Source organism: Platichthys flesus, chromosome 14 (assembly GCF_949316205.1).
Source record: "Platichthys flesus chromosome 14, fPlaFle2.1, whole genome shotgun sequence".
Lineage (NCBI taxonomy): Eukaryota > Metazoa > Chordata > Actinopteri > Pleuronectiformes > Pleuronectidae > Platichthys > Platichthys flesus.
The window spans coordinates 18,909,723-18,937,464 of record NC_084958.1 but is presented as its reverse complement, the minus strand read 5'-3'; the positions used below and the strand labels follow the sequence as shown (position 1 = coordinate 18,937,464).

The following is a 27,742-nucleotide window of genomic DNA, read 5'->3' as shown; positions in this document are numbered from 1 at the left end:
ATCAACCCAGCGTAACCAAGGATGAGCACAGCTCTGATGACAGCGCTCCATATTTGACAGTGGCTCGCTGCCAGATATGTGGTTGCTAAACAAAATGTCAGTGAGGATAGTCTGGTCTTCATCAAAGACAGAGACACAACCACGTACTTTTCAGTCAAATATGATCTCTAATAAACGAAAGATATATTATTTCTCCTCCTTTTGTCCATCTTACTTCTTCGATCCTGTTTTTCCAGTTTGCAGTGTAAACCTGTAGCGTGACGTATCAGCCAAGTGCAGCAGTTGTAATCTTCTGTCAGTGGCACCAGATAAATTCTCTTCTTCTTCTTGTTCTCCACATCTAAGAGTCATAATATCACCTTTTCATAATGCATAATACAGTTTATTTACCCATAAGACATGACTGTAAATCTCAATCTCTCCACACATTATTGTTTGAGCTTCTGAGATCTTTTTTGTGAATGATGCATGAATGAGTCTAGTTTCTAAAGAACCTGTGTTTTTCCTTTCTTGTCTCTTCAGTTTGTGTAAGCAAGGACATCCGCAACAATGTGACCAACATGCAGACGCTGGAGAACTGCACTGTGATCGAAGGCCACCTGAAGATCCTGCTCATGTTCAAGACCAAGCCAGAGGATTTCCACGGCCTCAGTTTTCCAAAGCTCAGAGTGATCACAGACTATCTGTTGCTCTTCAGGGTTTACGGCCTGGAGAGTTTCAGTGATCTCTTCCCCAACCTGACAGTCATCAGAGGCAACAACTTGTTCTTCAACTACGCCCTAGTGTTGTTCGAAATGCTGCAGCTGCGAGAGATTGGCCTCCACAGCTTGATGAACATCACCCGAGGTGCCGTGAGAATCGAGAAGAACCCAGACCTCTGCTACCTCTCCACTCTGGACTGGTCCAAGATCCTGGACACGGTGGAGGACAACTACATCATGGCCAACAAGAACGACAGAGAGTGTGGAGACGTGTGCCCAGGGGCGGCCCTCGGGAAGACCACCTGCCAGACGACAACAATCAATGGACACTTCAGTGAACGCTGCTGGACGCAGAACCAATGTCAAAAAAGTAAGAAGACATTTTTGTTATTGTTCTCCATCACCTGTGCAAGAATATTTGGCCTTTGTTATTGTCAGCGGTAGAACCGGTGTCATACGATCTGCACACACAGAACTAGTCCAGGACCATCCTGCTGAGGATAACTGTGTCTGTCATTCATCTTACCAGCATTGATGTAAGAGGAGCAGACTAAAAAATCGAAACATATGTTAGTATAATTCTTTTGTGGATCATCAATTACTGGAAATAATCAGATGTTTTTTTCTTGCTTATAAGAAGCTCACAGGACGTTTGGCTTCCATCTGGAGAATCTATGTTTCCTGCAGCAAATGTTATGGTATTGAGTAACAGAACTATTCCCTCTTACAACCGTCGTGATACATGTAATGAGAATCCTGGATCATTGCTAAAAACCACAGAGCAGTAAAACGATCAATTGCATTTGACTGCTGGGATTTGTCTCACACAACGAATACGGGAATTTCTGGAGTTATTGTGAGCTTTGCCTGCCTGCTGAGGACAGTAACAACTTTATGGTTGTTGTTTTTTTGTCACGGCCCTGCAGCCCACCAGTGTGATGGTATTTCTCCCTTTGATGCTGATGGTCCGTTTGTCTATGACAGACAAGTCTGTATTTGTATGGGTTTGTGAGAGCGATAAAGATCATTAACAAACTTCTTCAGTATTATGAGAAGTTCCAAAAAATGTTTTATACAGTATTTAACTTTCAGGACAAAGTAATTAATAGGAAACGCTGCAATTATCCTGCTTTTCATGGACTCAACTGCAGCTTCTGGTCTTCATGTCAGTAAACCGTCCAGTTTTTAATGATAATCTAGTTGAGTCTAAAAATATGCAGTTCTAATATAATTTTTTAGATGATAAACATTTAATTTCCCAGGAGGCTTTTGATTATAGTCATAATGCTAATCCAAGCCCTGCTATAACATTGTTATCAAATGAATTCCTTGCCAGGGACTAGTAGCAGCTCCTAGTGCAGCTCTTTCCAAGCTACTTTCCACGACACGTCATTATTTCCATTCCCCTTTGGTTTTACTACACGTCTAACCAGTCTAACATTTACAGAATTCAACTTTCCATTTGGATCAAATAAAAGATTATGGGGGTCTGTGTTTCAAACCAAAATAGCTCTTAGTTCGCAGCCGAGTGAATGATGAATTTGCAGCTTTAAAGTTGTTTTGTGGTATCGAAATGTCAGAGCTGTGTCATGTGTTCAGGTTAAATTAAGTAGGCCAAGTTCTGTGTCAACGCAGCTTGAACTGTACTCTTAATGTGACGCAACGCCTCGCCAGTTAGTCCATGAATGTTTACTCTCAATAGGCCGTACTGCTGTCATTGACGCTCTCGTGTGTGTGGAGGAGGTGAAGAAGATTGTGGACATCATGACACATTTCTCATTCTCCGCAGTGAAGCAATAAGCTCCTGCGACACGGGCTGTTCCCTATATGTTCTGGCTTTTACTGTAAAACCACAAGCCCACCCGTTTCACACTGCCAAAAAGGTTCAAGTTCGAGTGCTGAGAAGAATTTTGCGCATGGGTGACGTGTGAACACCTTGGCTCGCACCCGTTACGCAACAGTGCGTTACATTAGTAATAACAGTTCTTTTGAAGCAGTTCCCCTGCACATGTCTGACTTTTCGAGCTCCCAGTGATGTGTGTTCGCTGTGGCGACTGCATGCACTTTCTCTCTCGAGCTGAGCACGCCCCATTATTATGCTCTCCAGTCCTCTTGACACTGAAGAGTGTTTTTATAGTTTTTCCACTAATGTCTGTGCTTGAGGTGATTTGTCTCCGTCATCACAAATCCTTGAAGACATTTGCAGAAAGGGCCCAGAAGACCTAGTGTCAAATTGTGGCGATGTGGTGAATTTTAAGGGGGAAGTGTTATATAAAAAGTCTCCCAGCATATGATTTCCTAATTGTGTGCCATATTCTGTTGATGAATCAACGCCAGATGCTGACTGGCGAGCACTGGTCTTCAGCCATGGGCCTGTTTTCGGCACGGGAAGGGCTTGTGGTATTGTGGTCTGGGACCTGCGGTTTTTTGCCTACTTTCGCTGAAGCATGAAAAGACCCGTCAAGCCCCAGCTTGAACCACAGGACGGAGAGCAAGGCATTCGGTTTCCCTTTCAGATGTTGTGCTTTTTACTTAGTTCTTATTATAGACCTACAGTAGCTCTTAAAGTGAGCTACGTGCATCTTTTTCTCTCTGTTAATCTGCTGCTCGCTGCAATAACTTTCGTCACAGGGCTCCAGAGTAACTTTTCCCAGTAGTTTCACAGGTGCTCCCTAGTAAAGCTTATGAGCATCAGCACTAAAGTTTAGGCCTTAAATCAACATGCATCGCCAACACATTCATAACTTCTCCATGTGATTTATGCTTTGGTGATAAATAGCCAATTTATAGAAGTAGCAGACGGACAAATATAGATTTACAGTGATAGCATAAAAATGTGGTGAGTACATTTCTGTCATTTACAGTACAACAAAACAAGTAAACAAGGAAGTGCCCCCCTCTATAGATCACATCCCCCTGAGAGCAACTGGGTCTCTGCACACGTGAAGCACAACCCCATAGCTCTTTGAACCTGACAGGTGCTGTGCTGCCTCTTTGTCACCAAAACCCCCAGGCTAGTTCCCACGATGCTTTTACTCCCTCAATAAAAATGACATGTTATCTCATGTACAGTTGAATGTTATCTGGAATTGCCCTGTACTGTTCAGTCACCCTTCTTGCCAAATATGTGACGTTACTCGGTTCAAGTTTCTGTTTTTGACATTAAGCCGGGGTGAGAAATGACAGGATTTTCTAGCTGTGCTAGGAAGTGGTTGGTATTAGTAGTTTTATTTAAGTATCTGAATAGATTTTCTGATCGATATAAGCTTTAGATCGTGTTAATATTCCTAAAGGAAGCAAGAATACTCAGAACATGCTATATCATATGATGGGAATAACTTTCTGATCAATATAATATATATATATATAATCTACATTAGAAGTACAATTTGATATAAAAATCAATTTTCTGCATTTCTAGCACAATAGAAATCATTGAAATATAGCTTAAAATTGGCAATACAATAAAACCTTACGTGTGTACTGCACAGAAAAAGCAGTGGTTACATGCTGCAAGTGACAGAGGTGATGGTGGGTCCAAGCACTTTCCATCCACCGGGAGAAAACGAAGCTGAATAACCACAAGGCTTGGCTTAGCTCCCATGTTTGGAGTCACAACCCATTTCCCTTCCTTGCTTCTCTAACAGGGGTAATTTGAGCTTGTCCCAGACCAGCCACTACTAATTTCCCCCTCCTTTTTGTACCAAATTGGGTGCGTCCATTCAGTAAAGTGGCAAAGCAAGGTTGCAGGAGATGCTCATTATGAAAGCTGATTGGATTTGACTACAGGGACACACACACACACACACACACACACACCATGTCAACAGCTGTTATTGTAGCAGATACAAGGCATCTTGCTGTGAAGCATATTTGCAAATCAATCTTTACATTTTTGTTCGAAATTAGTCCAGAAAAGGTTTGAATTTGATATATTAAAAGGTTTTTAACTACGTATTACTGTGTGCCTCAGAGGTAGTTGCAGTTCCTGAGTTTTTTTTGTCTCGTATGTCTCTCTATTTATTTATTCTATGACTTACCGGTAATAATCAGTAGATGACAGATTGTCTTTCATAAAGACAGGCTTTTTAAATCTGCTGGCAAACAAAGCAGGCCTTTATTTCCTTTTTAAAATTGAGTTAAATTATTATGTGGCACAAAGGGAGTTTAGTCTTTTAATGAAACATTTCTTGCCAACACTCATTTAAAGATAATGGGTATTTGATTATGTTTTAGTAATGGCTGTTATGTGGCACAGCTTGTTGGGCTGTTAGTATGTCAGCTTAGCCTGAGCCGCAAAAACAGACTGGCAGCTGAACATATTGGCTGTGACTCAATAAGAAAGCAGGGGCTTCCATTTGAGATATTCTTTTGGACTGCTTAAGAGCATGGACAAAATGTCCACCGGTTTATTTGCATTTTTATTTTAATTATGTATATATATTCTTAAAATGTATTTACTATAATTATCTTTGGGGCATTTTCTATAGAGGACAGAGTAGCAAAATAAAAATAAATGAAAGTGAGGGGATTGAGGGATTGGGAATAACATGGAACAAAGGTGCCTGGCCAGACGCAAGCCCATCATGGTTCATGGACCATAAAACACAAACGCTCTCAGGGGTCTCCCTAATATTGCACGTGTAAGGCCACCTTCTTGTCGGGGAAATTCCCAGTGTTGGTATGAAGTCATTTTTCAGTAATCATATGTCACACAAGTTAGATTACTGTGAAACAAAATCCAATGGTGTTATCTTTATTAGTTTTACTCTGTGCAATCTCATGTGTGCAGTATTAGGTCTTTGTTATTCTAGTGTTATACTTGTGGGAAGTAGTGACAAAAATGTGAAGTAATAATGAACAAGTAGAATACATACCTTCGCCCAGGCCCCACAGTCCACTTCAATCAAGCTTCAACAAAATGCACACACTCATAGATATCAGTTCCCTAAGTATGACTGGTTTTTAATCAAGATTCTTGTTAAAATATGTCATAATGTTGAAGAAATCCTTGATCCACCGTTTGGTCCAGATCTGCCCCAAAATGTGGATGGACCGATTCCTTCAATGTTCCGTCCGTCCACCAAGTTTCATGGCAACCCTGTCCAGTAGTTTTGTGTAATAAAAACCAACCAACAAGGGAGCAGGGGTGAACACATAACCTCCTTGGTGGAGGTAATAATAAAGGCCCCTATCGTCCCTACAGCTTTTCAATCATTCTTTAGTGGCTGGCTTTATTATTGCTGGAATATTAACTATATACTTAAACTTTTGTTCTCTTTGTGGAGCTGTTTCTGTTGCAGGCTGTTCACAAAGCTCAGGGCGGTACACAGTAAATGAGCTTGAATTTCCCAGGAGGCCAGTATTTTACACACATTATTAAATGTGATCTTAATTATCTCCCTCTGCCGGAGATGATGATGATGATGAGACACCCAAGAGGGACCGTCCCGTGCACCGCAGCAGCTAGTCTGTAGATCTGTTACATATTTAATAGGCTGCCATAAGGTGGAGAATGGATCTGAGCCTCCACCTCACACTTGTTGAATGTGTGCATCTGTAGCCTGTGGGCAAAGGGAAGATATTGTGGGTGGATGCAGGTTGTCTCAATTGGGTTTTTGTTATAAATCACATTTAACCCAGGTCAGGTGAGAATCCGGCGCCTCTTGGCTCACATTACATATATCTCCAGTCCAATCACAGGATGGAGTTGGAGCTGTGTCAGGGTCAGTGTATGTGAGCAACACAGACATCACAATAAATCACACAGAGACACAGCGTGTGTGTGAGTGTGTGTGTGTTTGCAGCTATTGTTTAGTCTTGCTGCTAGGAAACACCAGACTAACACTGGGGTGTAATCGTGGATATGAACACATCAGTCATTCACCCGGGCCATATCGGAAGGAAAGGCGAGGTCACCAGTCACGATGGAGGTGAGGAGGGGTTAGGGGAGGGGTCCCACCTTGCCATTGACCTCAGCTCTCTGCTGACCTTGCTGCTGCTTCCACACGCATCGGTCATCGCCGGTTCCACCGCAATCCTTTTCCACTGCGAACAATGGCAGTCGAAGAAGTTTACAAAGTGTTCTTCCCAAGTCCTCTTCCCAATTGTTTCCTGTCTTTGTTGGTCTGCTTCCTCTTCGAGGTTATGAATGGACTCCCAGGCCTGGATTGCCGCCTTGGTAGCAGAATACACTTAAATGAGACCAAAATACTGCTGGGTGGCTGTTGGAGGTCAGCAAGGCAGGAAGAGGACTAAATTAGCTGCTAGTAAAGTTGTCTGTGGGGAGATAAGAGGATATTGTAACTGGTCTTTATTATTTTGGGATGGAAGGGAACGCTGCCGTGACCAAACTACATTTTTGTTTACATTGTCGTCACTGACTTTTGTTAATTGGTGGCATTTTTATTTTGGAAATTATAACTGTATGTCACTTTTTACTCATCGAGGTTTAAGGACACCGCACTTTGCTATCTCTCTGACATTAAGGCCTAGTCATAGCATAATTCATCTTCATGTTTTCATTGCCAGTCGTACTGCCTCTAAAACATAAACTGTGTTTGAATGCCAAGTCCTTCTCCCATCACATGCATCATTCCTGCTGTCTCTATTTTTGTCATGGCCTCCATTCTTTCGCTATCGTCTATATAATATTAAACCTTTAAAGCTTCCTGCGCTGTTTCTTGCCCTTGCTAGAAGAGAGAAGTAAACGTAATTGTGTTCAAACTGAAGCAAAGGTGTTAGAAAATGGACACTTGTGAAAGTCGTTATATCCTCGCTGAGCGTTAACAGCTGTTCTGCTGAGTGAAAATGTCCTCAAATCCCCAGAGAAGACAAACTTACTTTACCTATGTGTTCAAAATTATTGCCTGTCACACATCTTCCAATACTGACTGCTGTGATTTTATGACAGGACCGCTACATCTATTCAGAGATCTCACAACGTTTCATCAGATGTCGTCCAAGCACAATAAATACTGTACATGCACATTTGGCCATTGTGTATATTTCGCGGTATAGGACGTTGTTTTTTTTTATTAGATGAATTTTTTTCTTAAGTTCTTCTGAAAGCGGCATTATAATCCCAACATCATGTTTGAATTCCACTGCTTTTTTTTTTTTTATCTTCTGGATGAATATTCAACTCGTCTGTGGGCCATTTGTCTTTCATTTTTTGGTTCCATTTTCTTGCCTCAGAGACATTATTATTTTTTAACATCTGGTGCAGAACGTGGTAAGTAATACTTTGTGCAGCACTTTTTGCAACCAGAGCTTCGCAGTCACAAAGAAAAACAAGCAAGAGGTGCTACATGTATGCATCCATCAACGTTTAGTCTTTGATGCCAAACATTGCTTCTTTCCATTGAGTTGCGCTACTTCTTCATCTGATGGCAGACTGGACGCTAAAGTGGCTACTGAACTGAGCCTCTTGAGGTGATATTACGAGATACGACGGGCCAGGCCTTGAGGTTAGAATGTTAACTTCAGTAACAAAATACATCAACATCTAAAAAAAATACCGGAACTTTCATTTCCTCACATTGTGTCAATTATCAGTGAATTTCTCCTTTACGTATGACGTGTTTGACTGTAGTTTACACTGGTCGAGACCAAAATGGGACAAAAATACATCATCTCATATAGATACATATGTAACTCAATTAGTAGACCTTACGTTGTTCAATAATTAATAACATCTTTTGACCCAATTTCACTTCACTTTCACAGTTTACTACACGAGAAAAATGTATCAGACAAGGCAACTGTGCCTAAGCTCCACGTTTTCCCAAACCTCAACAGTCTTCTCTCTTCATGGTTCAGCTTGTAGAGCGCAATGCTACTATCCTAATACAGGCCCCACACACACACACACAGACACACACACACACACACACAAGTCCTTTCCTTTGAGCTGACTTAACAGCTCTGGCATTCAGTCTTATATGAAGCTGCACCCTGCGAACCCTCGCCGTTCAGCTACTGGAGCCATTCCCTTGGAATCCCAGACATTTCAAGCATCTGTTAAAGCTGGGCCGACAGGCATTTCTTCACCACTGTACGCGCTCACACTTACAATCGACAGTCGATCTCTAGCATCTTACTACTGTATTTCTGCTGGTTTTATCAGACCAAAATGGAAATATATACTTGATCTGACCTCTCCCCAGTTACACACAGCTTTGATCCAGATCAGTTTGTTTTGTCACTTTTCTATTAATTATAAAGTAAATGTACATCTGACTCACATTGAATTGTGGGTAATATTAACACCACTTTTTGACGAGGTGAAAGATTTGTGGAGAAAAAATCTTATTTCTGGTCCTTTATCCCTTTTAACCGTCCATTTGAGTCTTGCAGTTTTATAGGATTGAAATGCTAAATCAGATCAGTCTTAAAATAACAGGATCTGTGTATCAACCTTTTATCAGTGGGCACGTATACCTCCCAGATTTTCTTTTTATTCCACCCAACTGGTTGTTTGAAGAGCTGTAGATATACATTAAGAAAGACATCCACTCGAAGGATCCAAGTGTCATGAATAAACAGCGTTTTTCATCCAGGGCAGACACCTGTGCCTTTTTTCTGTCCTTTAATAATTAAATATAACTAAATAAGGAAAGGAAATGACAGGAAAAAAAACACTTAACGTTCCGGCTGGTGGCCCTAACTTGTTTGCTTCATCAAATAAACTCAATTTACTTATAGAAGTGGATTAGGGAGACCTTCCTATATGACTCTGTAACTGTGAACACTTTGTGCCTGCTTTAATTTATTATTTATTACTGTGGGCAGCTGCACACTAAGTAAGAAGATTAATAGCGTTGATTTAAATTTTAAAAAGCGACAAAGTGTGAGGCTGCATTAATGGTAGAAATGCTTTTAATGTCAGAACACGGAGATATTCATTGTTTCAGCCTGACACTGAGCCCTGAGAGGGAATGAAGATTCAAGTCCATGGCGTGCGTCATTTGCCTGTCAAACAGGCAGCATAATTGACCATCAGTGATTGCACGATGTTCTATCATATCTATTCCAGTCACGGATAAACCGGATATCCTGCCTTCAGATGATAGCAGTGTCCGGCTGACGCTAACAACAAAAAGTGCCTTCCCATGTTGTTTGTGTGTTTTTGTCCTATTAATGGAGAGCCGGGCTCGGCTAATGAAATTGTTTACGGCTGCTGTTGCCACCCGAGTCGCCTAAACCGAGCCTTGCTGCGGCTGAGTCAGACCAGGTGATGACACACCGGAAAGCAAAAGAGACAAATAGTTCCAGGCCATAATATGCATCTGTTGTTTTGAACACTTAAGTTTGAGTTGGATAAATCATTGGTTGCTTCTTTGTTTTAAATGTTTCTCTTATATTTAGACGTCACAACTTGCATTTATGGTCCTCACAGATATCTGTCTTTTCTTTTTGTTGTTTCAACAAGATTCAAACATTTGAATTAAATTCATTCATTATAATAATCAAAACTCCTTTATTTGTTTGAGGACTGCAACAAATTTAATATCCATTCATTATCAATTAATATTGATTTGTCAATTAAATAGATGTATTTCAAATGTCCAAATCCAGTAATGAGTGATAATTTCACACACACACAATTGTGAGCCCACACACAATTCAGGATTGTTGTTTGAATGACTTTAGACCTTTTTTTCTCTCCAAACACAAATTTGTCGGTGGTTAGTGGTTTCCTTTTTTTATTAAGAATTTAACATTGCATCGTTTGTCCCAAGCTCCTCCGTACAAGTCTTTCCAAAGTCAACCTCTCGACTCAAATGTCACACACTCCATGAATTGGTTCATTGTGGATTTTGAACAGCCATCCATCTTTGTTTGCCGCCAACTCATTTATATTAAAGGAATAGAGGTAGCTGGCATGCAGTGAAAAGGGCACCGTCAAGGATTTGAATTTTTACAGGGAAATGCAAATGCTGGTGTCGACTGACTGTTATTTGTTGTATTCAAATTGAACAAAGGGAAAAGGCCTCAGATGTCCGGATCATGTTTGTATCCATTGGTTTTAGGTAAAGCTGTGAAATATAATATATTCATAAAGGTAATTTAATATCCACATGATACATATCATTTCTTGGTACTATTTCCATTTCTCAACGATGTAAATTGTGGTTATGTATTTGCAGATGTACAGTAAGTTTCAGTCCTAGTTTCAGGATAGTTCAGGTTTTTGAAGGAACGTGTTTTCTGTCTTATTTTTGTATTGGTCTGCCTCCTGTATAAACATCTATTAGCTGTGGATCTGACCGTAATCAACAAAATGCTCCGGGATACTCCTGAAACCTCATCTACCAGCCTGATGAAGGGAAGATAGACCAAACATCAGGGCTTGTGGGGAATGCAATCAGCGATATCACGACGCTGAGATCAGAGTCAATGTTTCTCTGTGTTTTATTTGTGTTTGTTATTTGAACTTCCACAACCATCTACCAGAAAGGACTTTGAATCATTACTTCTGATGGTTGACTGAATGCATGAAAACCCAACATGGTCCTCAGAAGAGCTCATTCCTCCAAACAGTTCCCTTAAATCCAATCAAGCCACATCAAATTGGACACACTCATAGATATCAGTCCTCTAAATATCCTTGATTTTTTTATTGGATACTTTCGATGCTACTTACTTGGTTGGTGAAAGGTTTGGTTTGGTTATATCTTGGGGTTTAAGAAGCAAATTGAAGATGTTCCTTGGCCTCTGTGACATTTGATAGACTTCATTGGTTATTTAGAAGCTGATTATTTCTAATCATATCATATCATGGATCTACTACACTTCTGCCTTTTCTATATCTCTTGCCTGACATCAGCATCCCTAAATATCTGGTCAGCTGTTGTGCTGCACGAGGCAACAAGTGCCAAGCGATCCATGTCACATTTAAATCATATATCAAACTTCAAAGTTCAATTTTGGCAGCTTATTTTTGCACTCGTGTTGCTCTGTTGTTGTTCTGTCGGTTGGTTTTAGAAATCAGAGGGGGAGAAACATTGACAAATCACCGTTTTCAAAAGCGCTTGGTTTGTCCCTACTTAGATTCTTCTCTTCTAGGCTTTCAGCATAAAATAGTCCTTCATAAGAAACTAAATACCACCCTCGTCATGGCCGTGGAATTTTAATCACCAACTAGCACACCGCCACAGTCCCGTTTGGCATTTTCTTGGGTCTAATGTGATCTCAACACAAAACGCCTCAATGTGCTGTTGTTTCATCACTGCCTTAAAAGGAACCTGGAAAAACTCACCACAAACCGATTTAAGGGAGGATTGTGGTTAATGAAAAGCACAGAGGCTCGTAATTTCAGGCAGAAATCCCAGAGTTTTTTTGGAAACGGTGTAGTTTAGTTCTATGCTCTTTGCTTGTAGGATTCCTTATTGCTTACGGTGTTCTTTTTAATGTTGGAACAAAAATAGAAAACTTTTTGCTCAGCTTGGTGTATTGGTTTCAGATCAATCCTGAACTGCATACAATGGAACTGTGATGAACTGGCAGTCATTCCTAGCAAGCAATGTGGATTCTTTCTGCTTTTTCTGACACCCCGCGTTGGCTGGCAGTCGGCACAGACCCGTTTCTTCACCTCCCTCTTCCAAGCTGGCATCGCCCTGACAGGGTGTATTCATCGCTGTCACACTGGAGCCTGGAGTTGTGTTGGCTTGTTGTTGTTGTTGTCCGTGTAGGGATTCAGCTTCTCATTGTGTGGCCTCATCCAAGTGAAACCTCCGCTAATGAGATAAAGAGCCAGGCATTTCTGTACCATTATTCCTCCTCCTTCATGTGATCCTGCTGCACTTTGCACAAACCGCATGACAAAAGATCAGACGGAGCTCGGCCAGGGTGCCAGAGAAACCAGTGTAATAAGGATAAAGGGTTCAGAGTCACAAATTCTGCCGCAGGAGTTTTTCTTAAGTTGTTTCCAGTCATGAATAAATCTGAGTCTAACTGCTGACCTGGCACTTGGCTCCTAAAACCCCATGATTTATTGTTGTCAAGTGATTCTACTCTGCACAAATAGAAAGATAAATACTGAAGATGCGGACAAGATCTATCTCGAGCTAAGAACTACATGACACAAAACAAATGGGGAAACCCTCTCCCCTTTGTTTACTGTGTTAGCTGATGCATCATAATAATAATAATAATGAAATTAATAATAATACAATTTTTGGATGTTTTTAATGAAAGAATGTAAAACTCTTCCAAGCAGCCTCCTCAGCGTCCCCCCTCCCCGTAGGAGATCAGAGATGGCTTGGGGTGGCCCCCCACTCAAAGGAAGTCAGGGTCTCAACCTTGAGAACATTTGTGACAAGCACAAAAACAAGTCTATTGTCCTCAGTGTGCCCACTCTTGTTTTTATATTAGAACCCTCTGTTATGTCTAATAGTGAATAATTTGGTATTGATTTTCACTTTACATTGATTTTATCTGAGCAGACACGGCCAAGTCAGCAGCTGGCAAAGCCGTACAAATCTTTTCAACAGTGAGTGAGTGGTTTGTTTTGGTGCTTTGTGAAAGTGGTTGCCCACTTGTTCTTTCAGGTGCACGTCTGAAGCTTAGCATCAGTCACTCAAATGGATTTGCCGAAATGGACTGACACACATTAACCTTCACCACTACACCCACACTTGTGCCTCTGTTAAAGCATCAGATATACAAGATTTAAAATGTATTTTTATTTACTTAGACCATTATTTAAAAAAAATACTCTGTTTTGAAAAGAGCAATGGCTAATTCTTAATATATACTGATCACATTCACATGGCATTTGGCTAAACAATTGTGTTGCAGTGCAATTCTTTGTTTTATTTATTTAACCAGAACCTTAAAGTATTCAATTAAAAGAAAATGTAATCTTTCATTTAATTGATTGATCAAGTTCTCTGTTTTATAGATAGATTAGAAAGACGGATGGATGGATGGATGGATGGATGGATAGATGTACTTTATTGATCCCAAATTACGAACTTATTGTGTTACAGCAGGATGTCAAGGGCCTTGCACATAGAGCGAAGAACAAGAGATAAATACAAAAGATGACAAAAAGAGAAACGCACACAAAGTTTGCAGTAGTTGTTTGCAAATGTAAAGGGAGGAACATGACTAAAATAAATAAATAAGTATATAAATATGAACATAATACGTCTGTAAGAGCAGGCGTCGGTTGTTCAAACACATCTTGATTTTGGATGGAATTTTGTTGTGTCGCTCTGGGGCCGTTGAAGTCTCCAAAAAACTACTAATGAGTTATAGACAAGATGAGGCATGATCCATCACTCACTGAAGCTTTTCCGCACAATACTGACCTAACATGATTACCTCAGCAGGAGTTTGAACCATTACGACAGGAGAAAAACACACTACTCTGAGTAAAAATCATTATTATATAGACTTAAACCAAAAATACTTAATAAGAGCTGCTTGTGCTTGAGATCAGTATATAAACAGCCGATTTGTGGTCTGGAGAAGACTGAACGAGAACTGCAATCCTGCTCACTTTAGTTCAGCCCCAGTCTGTTACTGTGTGGCCCTTGTGTTTTTTTTGTGTGTTTTTTTTGCATACCTCCGATCGCCGCTGCTGCTGTCTGACTGGCTGGGAGAGAGGAGAAGAGACGAGGCGCACAAAGGGTTAAAGCATGAGCCTGTCCTCCTTGGAGATGGGAGAGGCCATTTGTATGGCTAGCTCCCACAGCTAGCCAACACATTGGCTAAGGCTTAGGGTGGATCTGCGGCTGGGCCTGTGCTACGGCATGGAGCCCTGCTGCAGGATCAGGAGTCAGCCAGGACAGACAGCCAAGCTTTTGTGTGTATGCACGTGCATATTGGGGGGGGGGGGTCTGTGTAGCTTGAGGAGAAGTTGAAGGGCAGCTTTTGAAATGAACTTTGGAGGTGGAAAGGGACATTTATCAAATGTATTTGTTTTTAAGTGCGGAGAGGATCTTAAATACTCTGTAAATCCCATTGTGAGGTAGATTATTTGGACAAGCAGACTGACGCAGATAAAAGGTGGTTATGTCATTTGTTTTGCGTGCACTGTGCCCCCTTAAGCTTCCCCATTTCACTACCATTCTCATATTGCTGCTCCCCCCCCCCCCCCCCCAAACATACTCTCTTCATGTGCTTCAGGAGCTTACCTCCATTAATGTGAGAGGACCAAAGAGGGGGGTTGTTGTTTTGTTCGTTTAAGGACTGACCTCATGACACTAATGAAGCCGTGCTGTTTTGGACATATACTCACTGAGTCATGCCTAACGAGAGAGGCTTCAGAGAGCTACAGAGAATAACACATTATGGAAATTCATTGTCTGGCATAATTGGAGATACAGCACCCGACTGCGAAATGTGGTTCTGCTCGATGTGGCTAAATGTTTGTCCAGGCCAATAAAACACATGCACGCTCACATTTGTACGAGCCGACCTGTGACCTGCCCCTAACCCCGGCGATTCATTATCTCCTGTGCTGCGGAACTATCTTAATCTGGCTCTCGTGGACGAGAAGCTAATCTCATCAGGCAGGTCGGTCTGCTGTATTTACCTCAGAGTAGCCTCCGTGTACCCTTGCTCACTCGTCCTCACACCTATAGTGAGACAACGTGCACACTCACACATGCACACGCACGCACACCTGCCAATCCTGAGAGTCAGTTATGTAACTTGTTTATTTACAGACGGACACACATGCGTATGGCCGTATGCATGAGCAGGCAGCCTACAGACTTGTGTCTTTGTCCTCAGCTGAACGTGCTTACGCCCTAGAAACATCAGTGGACCTTTGTATGTTTGTGTGACTATCGGAACACTGTATCTTCCTGCTATCAGTGTTTATGTCTTCTGTGTGATCACAAGGTGCTTGAGTCCACGCTGCTAGAAAAGGCCTTTGCTCAAATAGTGTTCAGCGTCTTTAAAGGATTCAGAGGTTGTTTGATATAAGGAAATTGCAGCGTGGGGTTTAACAGTAGATCAGTACACCATATATCTCACATTTACAGTCATTGCGATATCAACATGCACAATATACGTATTACCGCAATAAATGGTGTTCCATGCGCCCTGCGTTCACGCTCTGCATGTCAATATGATTGGCCAATCAGATGGAGCCCTACTGCCCTAGATAGTAAATAAAGATATTCCGGTCATTGACAGGCCTGTCCAGGGTTTTTCCCTCAAAAATCAATCACAAAAGGTAATTTAATTATTCCATATCTAAATCTATCTGTTCTATGTATAGTCTGATCTAATCGGTGTACTTTCCATTTCTAAACAAATCTTGTGGTGCTTACCACAAGGAGGTATTATTAGAACGTTCCCTCAGGTATTGCAGTTCTTGTGTAATAACTCTTTCCAAGTAAACAGTACTGTTTTGTTACTTCAGTAAGAAAAAGCTGCAAATGTACAAGGCCCTTACAAGAAGAACAAAAACACCAAGCAAAGCAAAGCCATCTTTCATGTGTCTCACTTGCAAGTAACTGTATGCTTCAAGTGTGTCTCCATCGTCTCTGTGTCACTTTCCCAAGACTTCTGGGTAAGTGTCTGTCTTTAGTCATTTAGTGTTGGATCCCTGCTGGTTGTGCTCAGTATGCTTGTTGGCCAATGGCAGATTGTCCTCTGGGCTGCTAGCAAGTGTTGTGTGGATGGATTTGTGTCCTGTGGACAGAGATGAACTTTCTGTGGTGTTAAAGATATGATGATACAGTATGGTGCTGTCATTAGGGACCGATTAAAATCACCTATTACAACTGGGGAACTGAAACGATATGTTTGTAAGCTCCTGTTTCCTGTGCTTCTCTTCCCACAGCTCAAGCTGAGCTTGTAATACATAACCTCTACTTTCACATGACTCACTTTGCTTTCATGTGATTCATTTCCTCCTTAACCTGACCTTGATCTTCTTTCCCTACCTGCAGTGTGTCCTGTTCAGTGCAAACACCGGGCCTGCACTGAGGACTACCAGTGCTGCCACGACCAGTGCCTGGGCGGCTGCCGCGAGCCCAACTCAGCCAGTCACTGTGTGGCCTGCCGCGGCCTCCAGCTCGAGGGTGACTGTGTGGAACGCTGCCCCGCCGAAACCCATCTCACCTTCAAGGGCTGGCGCTGTGTCACATTCGCCTTCTGCCAGGATCTCCACAACAAATGCAAGCGGGAAAAGGAGCGCAAAAAGAACCCCGACTGCTACGAGTATGTCATCCACAACGGGGCCTGCGTCGCCGACTGTCCCTCCGGCTACACCACCGTCAACTCCTCCTCGTAAGTGGACACTCATACTGACGACCTGAAGGAACAGATCATTGAATCTGGTTCAATGTTCTCCATCCATTCATGCAAACCCACATAAACATCAGAACTTAATCCGGGGCCTTTATATACGATAGGAGTGTGTTGATTATTTTCCTGGTGCAATTTTGCTAAAGCATACCTGTTGAGGGTGCTAAAAATAATAACAGTGCTTTAATTTACAAAAAGCATGCGGCTTACTACCGACGGATTATTATTAGAGACTCAGGTATTATGCAGTAATCATTCGATTGGTGTATTAGAGCTGGAGAAAACAGTCTAAATGGATTTTTAGATTTCTGCTTGGCTTTTGCTCTTATCACGGTTTTTTGGTTAATAGCATAGGATGAGTATACTGGAGCTGAGGATCAGACTCTGTATATGTGCACATGCACCTCTGTCAGGGTGAGAGAGTGCAGACAGCTAGGTCATATTAGTGCAGCGCAGCAGGACGTCTGGCACATCTGTGTTTATGATTTTAACTCTGTATCCATCTGTTGCCTGTTTTGTTTTTTTTGTCCCCCACTTGCTGCACAAGATTGTTGGTTGATTACCAATCGGTGGCGTCTTCATTGCCGCATACAAGCTATAGGCAAGTTTTCCATCTCTCGACATCAGTAATTTGCAGCTTTTTACGTATGTATCTCCATATCTGCATTCTAACAGGCTTGCCTCCTTAAAGGAAGGGTGTAGTACATGTTCTGACCTGACAAGGACCTCCATCGCCTTGACACCTTCATTGACCGTGACAGGCCTGTTGATTAGTGTGGGTGGGCCTGCAAGCACAGTCACTCCAGACAGCCCTAATCATGTCGCTCAGGCAGAGGCTGAAACCACAGCTGGATCTTTGTTTGACCGGCTCACAGTTAAACAGCGGAGGTGAAAGGGAGAATTTGGGGACAGACAGAGTCCCCTGGGGTGCTGGGTCTCAACCCCCTGTTGCTTGCTGCAAATAGATAAGGGCTCTGTCTGGCAAACAAATGCAGCAGTGTAGGTTTGACAGTCTCTCATTCACAATGGTGATGACAAGGACAAGCGGTTACGCTCTGGTGCAGAGATTGTATTGTTATGTGTTAATTCCACCTTTATTCATTCACTGAGGGTTTGCAAAGCACATAATCTCCATTTGAGCAACTTTTAACTTAGATTCTGTACATTTAGACCTGAGAGGTTTCTAGCTGGAGTCTCTGAGCAGATCCAGCTCCACTGGAGCAGATAAAAGCTGAAGTCCCTTGCTCAAGTGCACCTCAGTGAGGAATGAGAAGGAAAGAGAGCTACCGATTTTATTTTGCTGCCCAGCAAGTACAAGGTTTTGAATCAGAAATAGAAAGTGCACATATCCAGAGAGACGGAGAAGTATTAATTATTAAAATAAATTTAACATCTGTAGCTGTGGCACCCTTCATCGTAACTTGAATAAATACATTATTTATATATGTTCTGTTCTGTTCTATCACAGATCAGCTGATTAATTTGTGCGGCAGAACATCTAGTATTAAAAAAGCCTCAATGTCAACAGTTTTACACCAAAATTAGCATTATAGGAGGATGAAGTAAATAATGTGTTTCAAGTAATATAATCACTTTGATTTAAATTCATCAGAGAAATAAATTACAGTCAGACACTTATCATGGTATATCTTGAAAATATGGTATATTTTTACATTCTTGTATCGTGTCCTTTGCTCATATTGCACGGGTTTCTGTAAAGTGGAGGTGGTATTGTGGGATTTAAGAGCTCCACAGTTCAAATCTAGAGCTTCTCTGATGCTGATGTGCGGATGTGTTCACCTCTCGCCGGGGGTTTAAATAAACATACCTGCTCATCGAAAAACCTGAAGCTGCTTCTGACCTCTACTCATATCTCTGCCTTTTCCCCGTGATTCCCTTTCTGTCCCCCTGGCATCTCCCTCACTTTTTTTGGCTTTAAGTTGAGCTGTGGAGATGAAAGTGAACCAGATAATAAAACACAGACCCACTTTACTTTTGTGTTTGGCTTTGAGACAGGTGGTTTGCTTTGCTCTTTTACAAGAAAGACATGGCTGCAGCAATAGCAAACTACTTCCGTTTCACTTTCTTTATGTATTTACTAGACAACGTCATAAAAACTGTAGCACATCTTTTATTTGGCATTCACAAAAAAAGAAATACCTCATGCTTCTGTGTTTGCCAATGTCGACTAACTCAACTGTTGATGAACAAAGACGTTCTCACCTCATATACCAGCCAAAAGCTAAACAACTTGAACACATGTAGCACTTAGGACTCTAACCCAGAGCAAACAGCCCATCATGGTTTAATCTGTGCCTTAATTCCCTCAAATTTAAACCCACAAAAAAGAAGTGTTGTGCAGCGTGTGACGTCTCTGAAAGATGTGTGCTCTGGCTGCTGGGTGCTTCTGCGAGGCTGCAGAGATTGTTGTGTACTTTGGATTTCACCTCATCAAAGTTTGCACTTACCGCATTATGAGAGCGGGATTGTACAGACAGCTTTTCAGGAAATGGGTTAATATGGTTGGCATACAAATGCATGGCCATATACTTGTTATGAGAAGAGACTTGTTATGAAAACATTATGTAAGCCAGGTCGTTCAGCTTGGTTGTCAAGGTCAAAGTTTGGGCTTAGTTCATTTTCAGTTCAAACAAAACAAAAGTTCAAGCTGGCATTCAGGGTAGTGTTTGGGTTTAATCCTCATTGTTTTTATTCTGCATGCAGTGCAGCGAAGATTTCTTTAAATCAGCAATATTCAACATTTTCATTATGGGACTACTTGTGTGTGAAAGGTGTAATTCGAGGTTATGTAAGACCCAACTCTGCAGTTCCCCTTTAGCTCTCCAGAGCTTTAGATCATCTTCCAGCTCATTGTTTGACCTTTAATTTCGACAACTTTATTGTTTGGTTCAGAATCAAAACTATTTTGAGCCTCAGGCAGCAGCTTTCAGTGTAAAGCTTTGAAGACGCACTGTGCACAACCTGCCTAGCTTCAAACATGAAACAGAGTTGTTTGCATTCAGCTGCAAAAGAGCCATATTTCCAACAGGAGGTGGTGGAGACCAAAACAGAGCTGCAAGTGTCTGCTTGCAATCATGTTCACCATATCATTTTAAAGTCTGATGAAAGGTCACAGCGGGTTCCTGCTGCCCTTTGGTGGCAGGTTTAAAGTGTTTCAGTGTCGAAGACAAGAAAGAAGTCTAAAAATTGCTAATACAATCTAAAACATATCAATTGTGGACACAGTTTTACTAATACTTGTTTTCCTCTTTGTTATACAGCCTCAACTGTATGCCCTGTGCAGGGCTCTGTCCTAAGGTGTGCATGGGCCTGAAAACTGTGGACTCTGTCACTGCTGCCCAGGCTCTGAAAGGCTGCACTGTTCTCAATGGAAGCATGGTCATTAACCTGCGCGGAGGAAGTGAGTATCTGTGATTTTGTTTGATTCAAACTTCAGTTCAGAAGAGATAAGAGCAAGTAGTGCTTCAGGTTACGATAAATCAAACAATTAATTCAACACTTAATATTTAACATATTCAATATGTACCTTAACAATTAACACAGAAATGACAATAACCAAAGTTGATAAATATAAGTTTTTTGTCAGAACAGGGTAAATAGGTTGATCTTTTATTCAGCTTATGCATATAGAGGAATGAAAAAAAAAAAAACATAGTTTGTCAAAGAACAGTTGTCTGTTGCAGGTTCAGAGGTCAATTTAAAGGCTTGTGCTTTCTGGTTTTCTGTAGACAACATAGCAGCTGAACTGGAAGCCAGTCTGGGGCAGCTGGAGGAGATCACTGGCTACCTGACAGTGCGACGTTCCTACGCCCTTGTGTCACTCTCGTTTTTCCGCAAACTGCGTGTTATTCGTGGAGAGGAACAGGAAAGCGGGTGAGTCTTCTTCTTCTGAGCCCATCTCATCCTCGCCATGTCAGAGCCTCCTCCTGTAATTATGAGTTAAAAGCGGAAGGAATGACCTTTACAAAATGTGTCACTGTGGTAGCTGTTTCTGGTTAGAATTTCCCAAAATCATATGTGAGGTTTCATTCGGAAGAGGTAGAGGAACATTGCAGCACGATGGACTGCGCTCACTGTAAAAACATGTTTATGTAATCTTGTGTGTTCTGTCCTAGGAATTACTCCTTTTATGCACTGGACAATCAGAACCTGCGGCAGCTCTGGGATTGGTCCAAACACAAGCTCACCATCCTGAAGGGGCGCATGTTTTTCCTCTACAACTCCAAACTCTGCATGTCTGAGATCCGCAGTATGGGAGAGGTCACAGGAACCAAAAGTCGGCAGCAGAAAATGGACGTCGCCACCAAGACCAATGGAGACCAGGCCTCATGTAAGAGCCTCTACTCCAGGGACCTGTGTTAATTGTTGCATGAGTTGCTATGGCCACAGGTCGACCTCAGCACAACTGCAAACAAAGTCATAGTTATTGTCATGATGGTAATTTCCTGTCCTTTAGTGTTTGCTGATGTCTCTCTGCAGACCTTTACTGATATAGTTTAGAACAACCAACAGAGCAAAGGACAGACAACTATTGGACATGGTGATACAGGATTTGTGCTATTTATATCACAACGCACCAATATTATTTTAACAAGTCTATTTTGTAAATACAACATCATAAACCATCCCTAGAATAATTATTTATGGTATAACCCTATTTCATTTAGCTATAGAGTTCATATACTGTCTAAAATGTCTATATATAGACATTGCATATCATATGCTGCAGTTATATATATATATATATATAGTTTCTGCCATGGGAACGCACATAGCTAAAAGCAGAAACTACTCTTGTTAGTTCTGCCATGGACAGAAAAACGTGATGGATTTTTGATGGTTCACCGATGCGCTGGGAATTCCTGGTGCTCCAACTGTCCAGTACGACTATGACAGATGGGTCCATTGTCACTGTGGTTGTGAGAGAGAGAGAGAGAGACAGAGACGGAGTGCAGCAGCAGGGCAAGGAGGGTCTGAGAGAATCGATGCGCTGCGCACATGCAGCTCTGCAGGGACGCAGTTAGCATAACGCTATGTTAAAGGTCTTTAAATCATTATGAGAAGTTCATGATGAAACTATGGGGAGACAAATGAGACTGGTGTACCGCCGAAAAAACGGATCTATTACATTTTGAATCATTAAGATTATAAAGACTAAGGTCAGGACATGAGTAAATTAATACACTGAAAGCCTTGATGAAGTTCCTTACCAAATAATAATAACAATTTGTTCTTTTTACGTTGAGCAAACTGTGTGTGATTCTTCTTATCCTCCGAGTCGTATTAACCCTGTGCAGGCTGTCAAATGTTCATCACGGGTAGAGGACGTTTTGAGCATGGAAATTAATGTGTGACCCTGCTGAGGCATGTGTGACACACAAATCATTACATAAATGTTCCCTCCCCAGTGAATGAATGGAACTGGCTCATCTCATGACCTATTTAAAAATTATCAATACTTGATGCTCATATATAGATCGAGATTATAATACCTACTTGTGTTTAAGCATCATGTCTGGGATAGTAGTTCTGGACGATGCTTCCATCCCAGCAGACAGCAAGCTTATATAGGTCTATCCAGTCAGATTAAAAAATGAAATGGAATATAGTTTATCAGTTATATGGGTGAATTAAATCTTTTTTTCCATTTATTTTAGGAATGTGGCTCACGGTTTTATATCTAAAACTAATCTACTAACAGTGATGGAGTATTCTCACTAATGTCTCCTAATCACATTTTCTGCTTGTAGCTCCTAATTGATCCAATGTGTCTTCTCAGGTGAGAACCACCTGTTGAAGTTTACCCAGGTCCGAACCATGAGCGATAAAATAATGGTGAAGTGGGAAGCCTTCTGGCCTCCGGACTACAGAGACCTGCTGGGATTCATGGTGCTGTACAAAGAAGCGTAAGTAAATCTTTGTTTGTCATCAGGCAGCCACACTCACAATCACACCTTGTTCTCTGCTCGAAATAAAAAAAGCTCTCAGCTGCTCTAGCACTTGAAAGATAAGAATAAGCTGAATAGAAACACGGAGATCATTTGGACCTGGTGGGTTGTGCCAATGTTAAATTGTGCTTCACTGACTCTTGTCAAAACACATGCAGAAAAATAAAGATAAGCACATCTGGGAACAATGTGTCCTCCATCTGAAATCAGTGTTCAAGCACAACAAGCTTTCTCTACTCAGGCAGGGGGTGTTTGTAAAATGCACTTTCAATCTGATGTATTTTCGGTTCTCAGTAGACCAGGCAGCAAAATGGAAAAAGAATCAAACTAGCGCTCTGTGCCGATTGAATAATCGTGACACCGAGCCATCTGAGAAGGAATATGAAAAAAAGCATTTTGGATTCAACACCACAGATGGAAAAATCATGCATAAAAATGAGGCTGTCTGCTGACTTTTTAAAACACAACCGCCTGCAGCAACATCACAATATTATGAGGTCACCTCCTCATTTCTACAGCCTGTTTTGCAATTAGGCTTTGTGGGTTGCAATGAATGCTTTTAGAAAAAAAAGGTCATTTTCATTAATTCAAATTTTTCAACCAGCATCATTTTGGTTCTCTCGGGCCTGAGTGACGTTCACTGAGCTCTTTCCCTCGAACGACTGCTCCGATAAACACGATGATGAATTGACTGAAAAAATCAAACTGAAACTTGATATCCTTTCTCAAGTGGAATTCGATTTGGGCCAACATATAACACACTTTTCATTGGATATTGTTTTATCTTTTCCCCCCACAGACCATTCCAGAACGTAACCGAGTTTGATGGGCAGGATGCCTGCGGCTCCAACAGCTGGGTGATTGCTGACGTGGATCCTCCAGATCGAGCTGCAGAGGGGGAAAAAGAGCAGTTTGAACCAGGTCATCTCATCCTGCCACTGAAGCCCTGGACACAGTACGCCATCATGGTGAAAACTCAACTCTCAGCCTCCGATGAGCACCAGGTTAACGGAGCCAAGAGCGAGATAATGTACATCCGCACCAATGCCACCAGTAAGACTGATTCAGATTTGTGTTGTTCCAATGTCTTGTTTCTTGAATTCTTGAAAGGTATAAATATCTTTCCAGGCTGCGAAGCCAGCACCACTCTCTCTCGTCTGGAGAACACAAGTTCTGACTCAAAATACCTCACATTTTCCTTTAGTCTTTATGTTCCAGTGATATGTTCAGAATCATGCACCTCTCATCTTTGCTGAACATACTTCAGCAAAGATGCACATAAATGTCTATGCAGAGAAGGGTAGAAACTAACATTCACAGTGTAGACAACACACATACACACACACCTCCTACGTCTTTGACTTCGGTTTAAATATAATATTCCAACACTCTAATTATAGTAATGTTTTATTATGTAAACTTATGTTAATCCATATGTAAATCCATATTCCATTGTTACATTTCCCACAATAGCATTTTGTTACCAGCAGATGAACTTAATGGCCTTTTACCCGAGATGGTGTTGCCCTTTCAGTGGCATAAATCTTCAGGGGTATGGAGCGCAGTCAAAATGCAAGTCACAATGTGAAACTGGAGCCGTACTGGATTTCAGTGGAGAATCAGTTAGTCCTCAAAAAGAGGTGAATTAAGTTTCCTCCAAAAGGTTCTAGGTCACAGGTGATAAGTTAAAAGTAAAATAATAATTATTTTTATTTGAGAATGCATTCTCTCTTTGTACAGTACAATCATAAAACAGATCCATACAACTCAAAGTGCTGAGTATATTAAGGCAATACAAAAATATATGTAGAAACATGCTTAAATAAGAATACATTTCATATATCATCCATGTATAAATCGATTTTGAGCCCCTGAGTCCATCAGGCAGACTGTTCCAGAGTTTGGGGACGTAGTTGATAAAAGCTGCCTCTCTGGGTCTTTTGATTCTGACTTCAGGAACAGCTCAAAGGTTTGAGTCAGTGGATCTAAGGGACCAACAGACACCTACTTCTTGACCACGTGGGTCAAAGTTTAAAATGTATTCCACGACAGACGGGCAGCCAATGTAAAGATTTTTGAATCGGAGTGATGTGGGCTCTCTGTCTGGTATTTGTCAGAACAAGACCTGCTGCATTCTGTAGAGGCTGTACCTGATGTATGGCTTTGATAGGTCTACCAGACAGCAGCGGCATCCCTAGATGGTAGAAGGACACCTAAGTCACGTTTCTCATGTGGCGAGAGGCCGACCCAGTGTTCAAGTCTGTCCAGCAGAATGTTAGGATCCACAGTGTCAAATGCCAGTAGAACGAGTACAGAGAGCCTTTTCTCATCTGTGTTCATTCTGAGGTCATTCACAACTTTGACCAAAGGCGTCTCTGTGCTGCGCTGGGCCCTGGAAGCCCACTGGAATTTCTCAAACACAGAGTTGCTGCAGAGGAAGTCATTCAGCTGTCTGCAAAATGTTACTCAGAAAGTGGTTTGATTAAAGCAGTTTTAAAAATCTGAAGGAAACGTGCTTGTGATCAGTGAGTGATCAGTTACTGTTCTAACTTCTTTTGCAAAACAATTTAAAAAAGGTGGTGGGAATGGAAGTTACATACATATGCATTCAAAGTCTAGGTTATGATTGTGATGGGTTCCCTTTGGGGGAAAAGGCCTTTGCCGAACTTTCCGAGTAACTTCTGTAATGAATCCTCCTCAGACTCAACCACAGTTCCTTCAATTATTTTTAGGCTCGTCTTGAATCCACAGTTCCCGCGGTGCTACTATCATTGACTGGTGGATTGAGCTTTGTGCCTATCAGTCGGACTGCTGCCAAGACGTCCTGGGCTTAACAGCCATGAGGAAGACAGATGGAACAATTTGCCAGGGGCGCCACTGACCTACAGGGGGCCGCCTGGTGCAAGACGTCTGCATCAGTCCGTCACGCCGCGATCTCAAATCTCTTTCCCAGAACCTAATTGAACCCTGCCGCCCACCGAGTGTGTGTCGTTTACAGATTTGTTTGTCATAGGCCTCCTGTCACACAATGTGCATTTCCTCCCTGATAAACAACTTCAAACACGACAACCCTCACTCACGTGGAACAGGCTTCCAGCAGAGCCGTGTTGCTCAGTCGGCAGGGGGGGGGGGGGGGGGGGGGGGGGGCGTGTGTCGTTGTCTAGCCAGCGTGCTGCGTCGGAAGGGCAGAGCTGTCATTGCATATTAACTGTCTCCGGTTAAACTTAGTCTGACAATGCAGTCGGACCAGTTTGTAGCACCCTCATGAAACAGGCACTACATAATCACAGTGACATCAATGCTCAAGTGTCTGTGGCTGCTTGTGGTTCAATCTGACGTCCCCACGCACCGCTCCCTCCTCGCGTCTCATTCTAATCAGAAAATTGTAAAACACGTGTCGATTGGCACTTGTTGCTGGTGCCAGCCTCTGTCCTGCTTTTGAAATCACACATGATTATTATAACTCAGGCGTTTGTGCCACTCACTTGTTTACTTAAGAAGCACAACTTGTACTTTGTTTTGCAACGTGAAAAGACAAGTAAGCTTTCAGTCTTAGTGAAACTGATGTGCAACATTCAAAGATGATGCTGTGTCACATGTCCGTGACCTAGAACCACAACAAGGTGTTTCGTAAGCATTGCCAACAAGTTACAACAGATGAATAAAACCATGAATATAAACCAAAACGAAGCAAATAACCAGTCTGAAACAAGAGTAACAAAAGACATCACTTTACCGTGCCAACTGTGAAATTTTAAATGATTTAACATTTTTGCAGCAAAACTGTGAAATCTACAAATCAAAACTACTCAATACATCTTTAAATATAAAAACCACAGCTTAACATTGATAAGAGCTAAACTACCAAAGCCAAACTGACAACCGAGATTAAAATAAAACTGAAATGAAACTGGACACCAGCTGTGGCACAGAGGCGAGAAAGTACCTTCAACAAATATGTAAATTATAACTTGTGTGACCTTGCAAATAAGATTGAAACAGCTTTTTCTATTTCTGACAAATTCCAATGATTGTAGACGTCTGCTAACTGTGATACCAAATGTTTCGGAATTATTACATTAGAACAACTCACAGTGGATCTACACTATCCTCATGATCATGATTAAACATATAATCATCTGATTTGCTTTGCTACACAACCAACTCATCTTTTCATTTATACCTGCAGTGTTTTGATAACAGCTTCTCAGACACATAACTTAATTTATCTCTCTTAGTGAAAATCTGATTTTCAGTGTTCAGGATTTTCTGTCTTTTTTTTATTCATGATTTATGTTTTAAATAGTTTTATCACGTTCACATTTAAAAAAAATTTTTACTTTGTATTTATTTTCTGGTTCTTTTAGTTTCTGTTTGCCTGATGCAGAACTTCCCTTCAGGTTTTGGGTCCAAACTTCAAGTTGACAGTTTGAAATATAAATGTTTTACTCCACTTACCTGTAAAAACAAACTTCTTGCTGTCTCTCTAGAACCCTCTGTCCCGCTGGACGCCATTTCCTCATCCAACTCCTCGTCTCAGATCATCCTCAAGTGGAAACCTCCCAATGACCCCAACGGCAACATCACTCACTACCTGGTCTTCTGCCAGCGTCAACCTGAAGCCAGCGAGCTCTACAAGTTTGACTACTGTCAAAAGGGTAAGCCACATTGTTTGTCGTTGTACTGTTATTGTGTCCAAGTCTGTATTAGTGTGTCTGAGTCTGAGAGAAAGAAAGAAAGCTTTCCTTTATTTGAAGAGCTTTTCTCACTCGGAGGCTTTTCTCTGCTCTGGTTTGC

The 27,742-nt window shown here is 41.6% G+C and overlaps 1 protein-coding gene across 2 annotated transcripts in view; it reads left to right on the top strand.

Annotated features, from left to right (window-relative positions):
- insra (insulin receptor a) overlaps nucleotides 1-27,742 on the top strand; it is a 47,445-nt gene that overhangs the window by 10,273 nt on the left and 9,430 nt on the right. Inside the window, exons 2-10 of one of the 2 annotated variants that reach the window (XM_062403748.1) lie at nucleotides 523-1,071; nucleotides 16,619-16,958; nucleotides 17,524-17,577; nucleotides 20,258-20,397; nucleotides 20,726-20,870; nucleotides 21,113-21,327; nucleotides 22,777-22,903; nucleotides 23,745-23,998; nucleotides 27,436-27,603. In XM_062403748.1, coding sequence (XP_062259732.1) covers nucleotides 523-1,071; nucleotides 16,619-16,958; nucleotides 17,524-17,577; nucleotides 20,258-20,397; nucleotides 20,726-20,870; nucleotides 21,113-21,327; nucleotides 22,777-22,903; nucleotides 23,745-23,998; nucleotides 27,436-27,603 — 1,992 coding nt within the window. The remainder of the gene's footprint in view (nucleotides 1-522; nucleotides 1,072-16,618; nucleotides 16,959-17,523; nucleotides 17,578-20,257; nucleotides 20,398-20,725; nucleotides 20,871-21,112; nucleotides 21,328-22,776; nucleotides 22,904-23,744; nucleotides 23,999-27,435; nucleotides 27,604-27,742) is intronic. The other variant, XM_062403749.1, reaches the window with a different exon arrangement.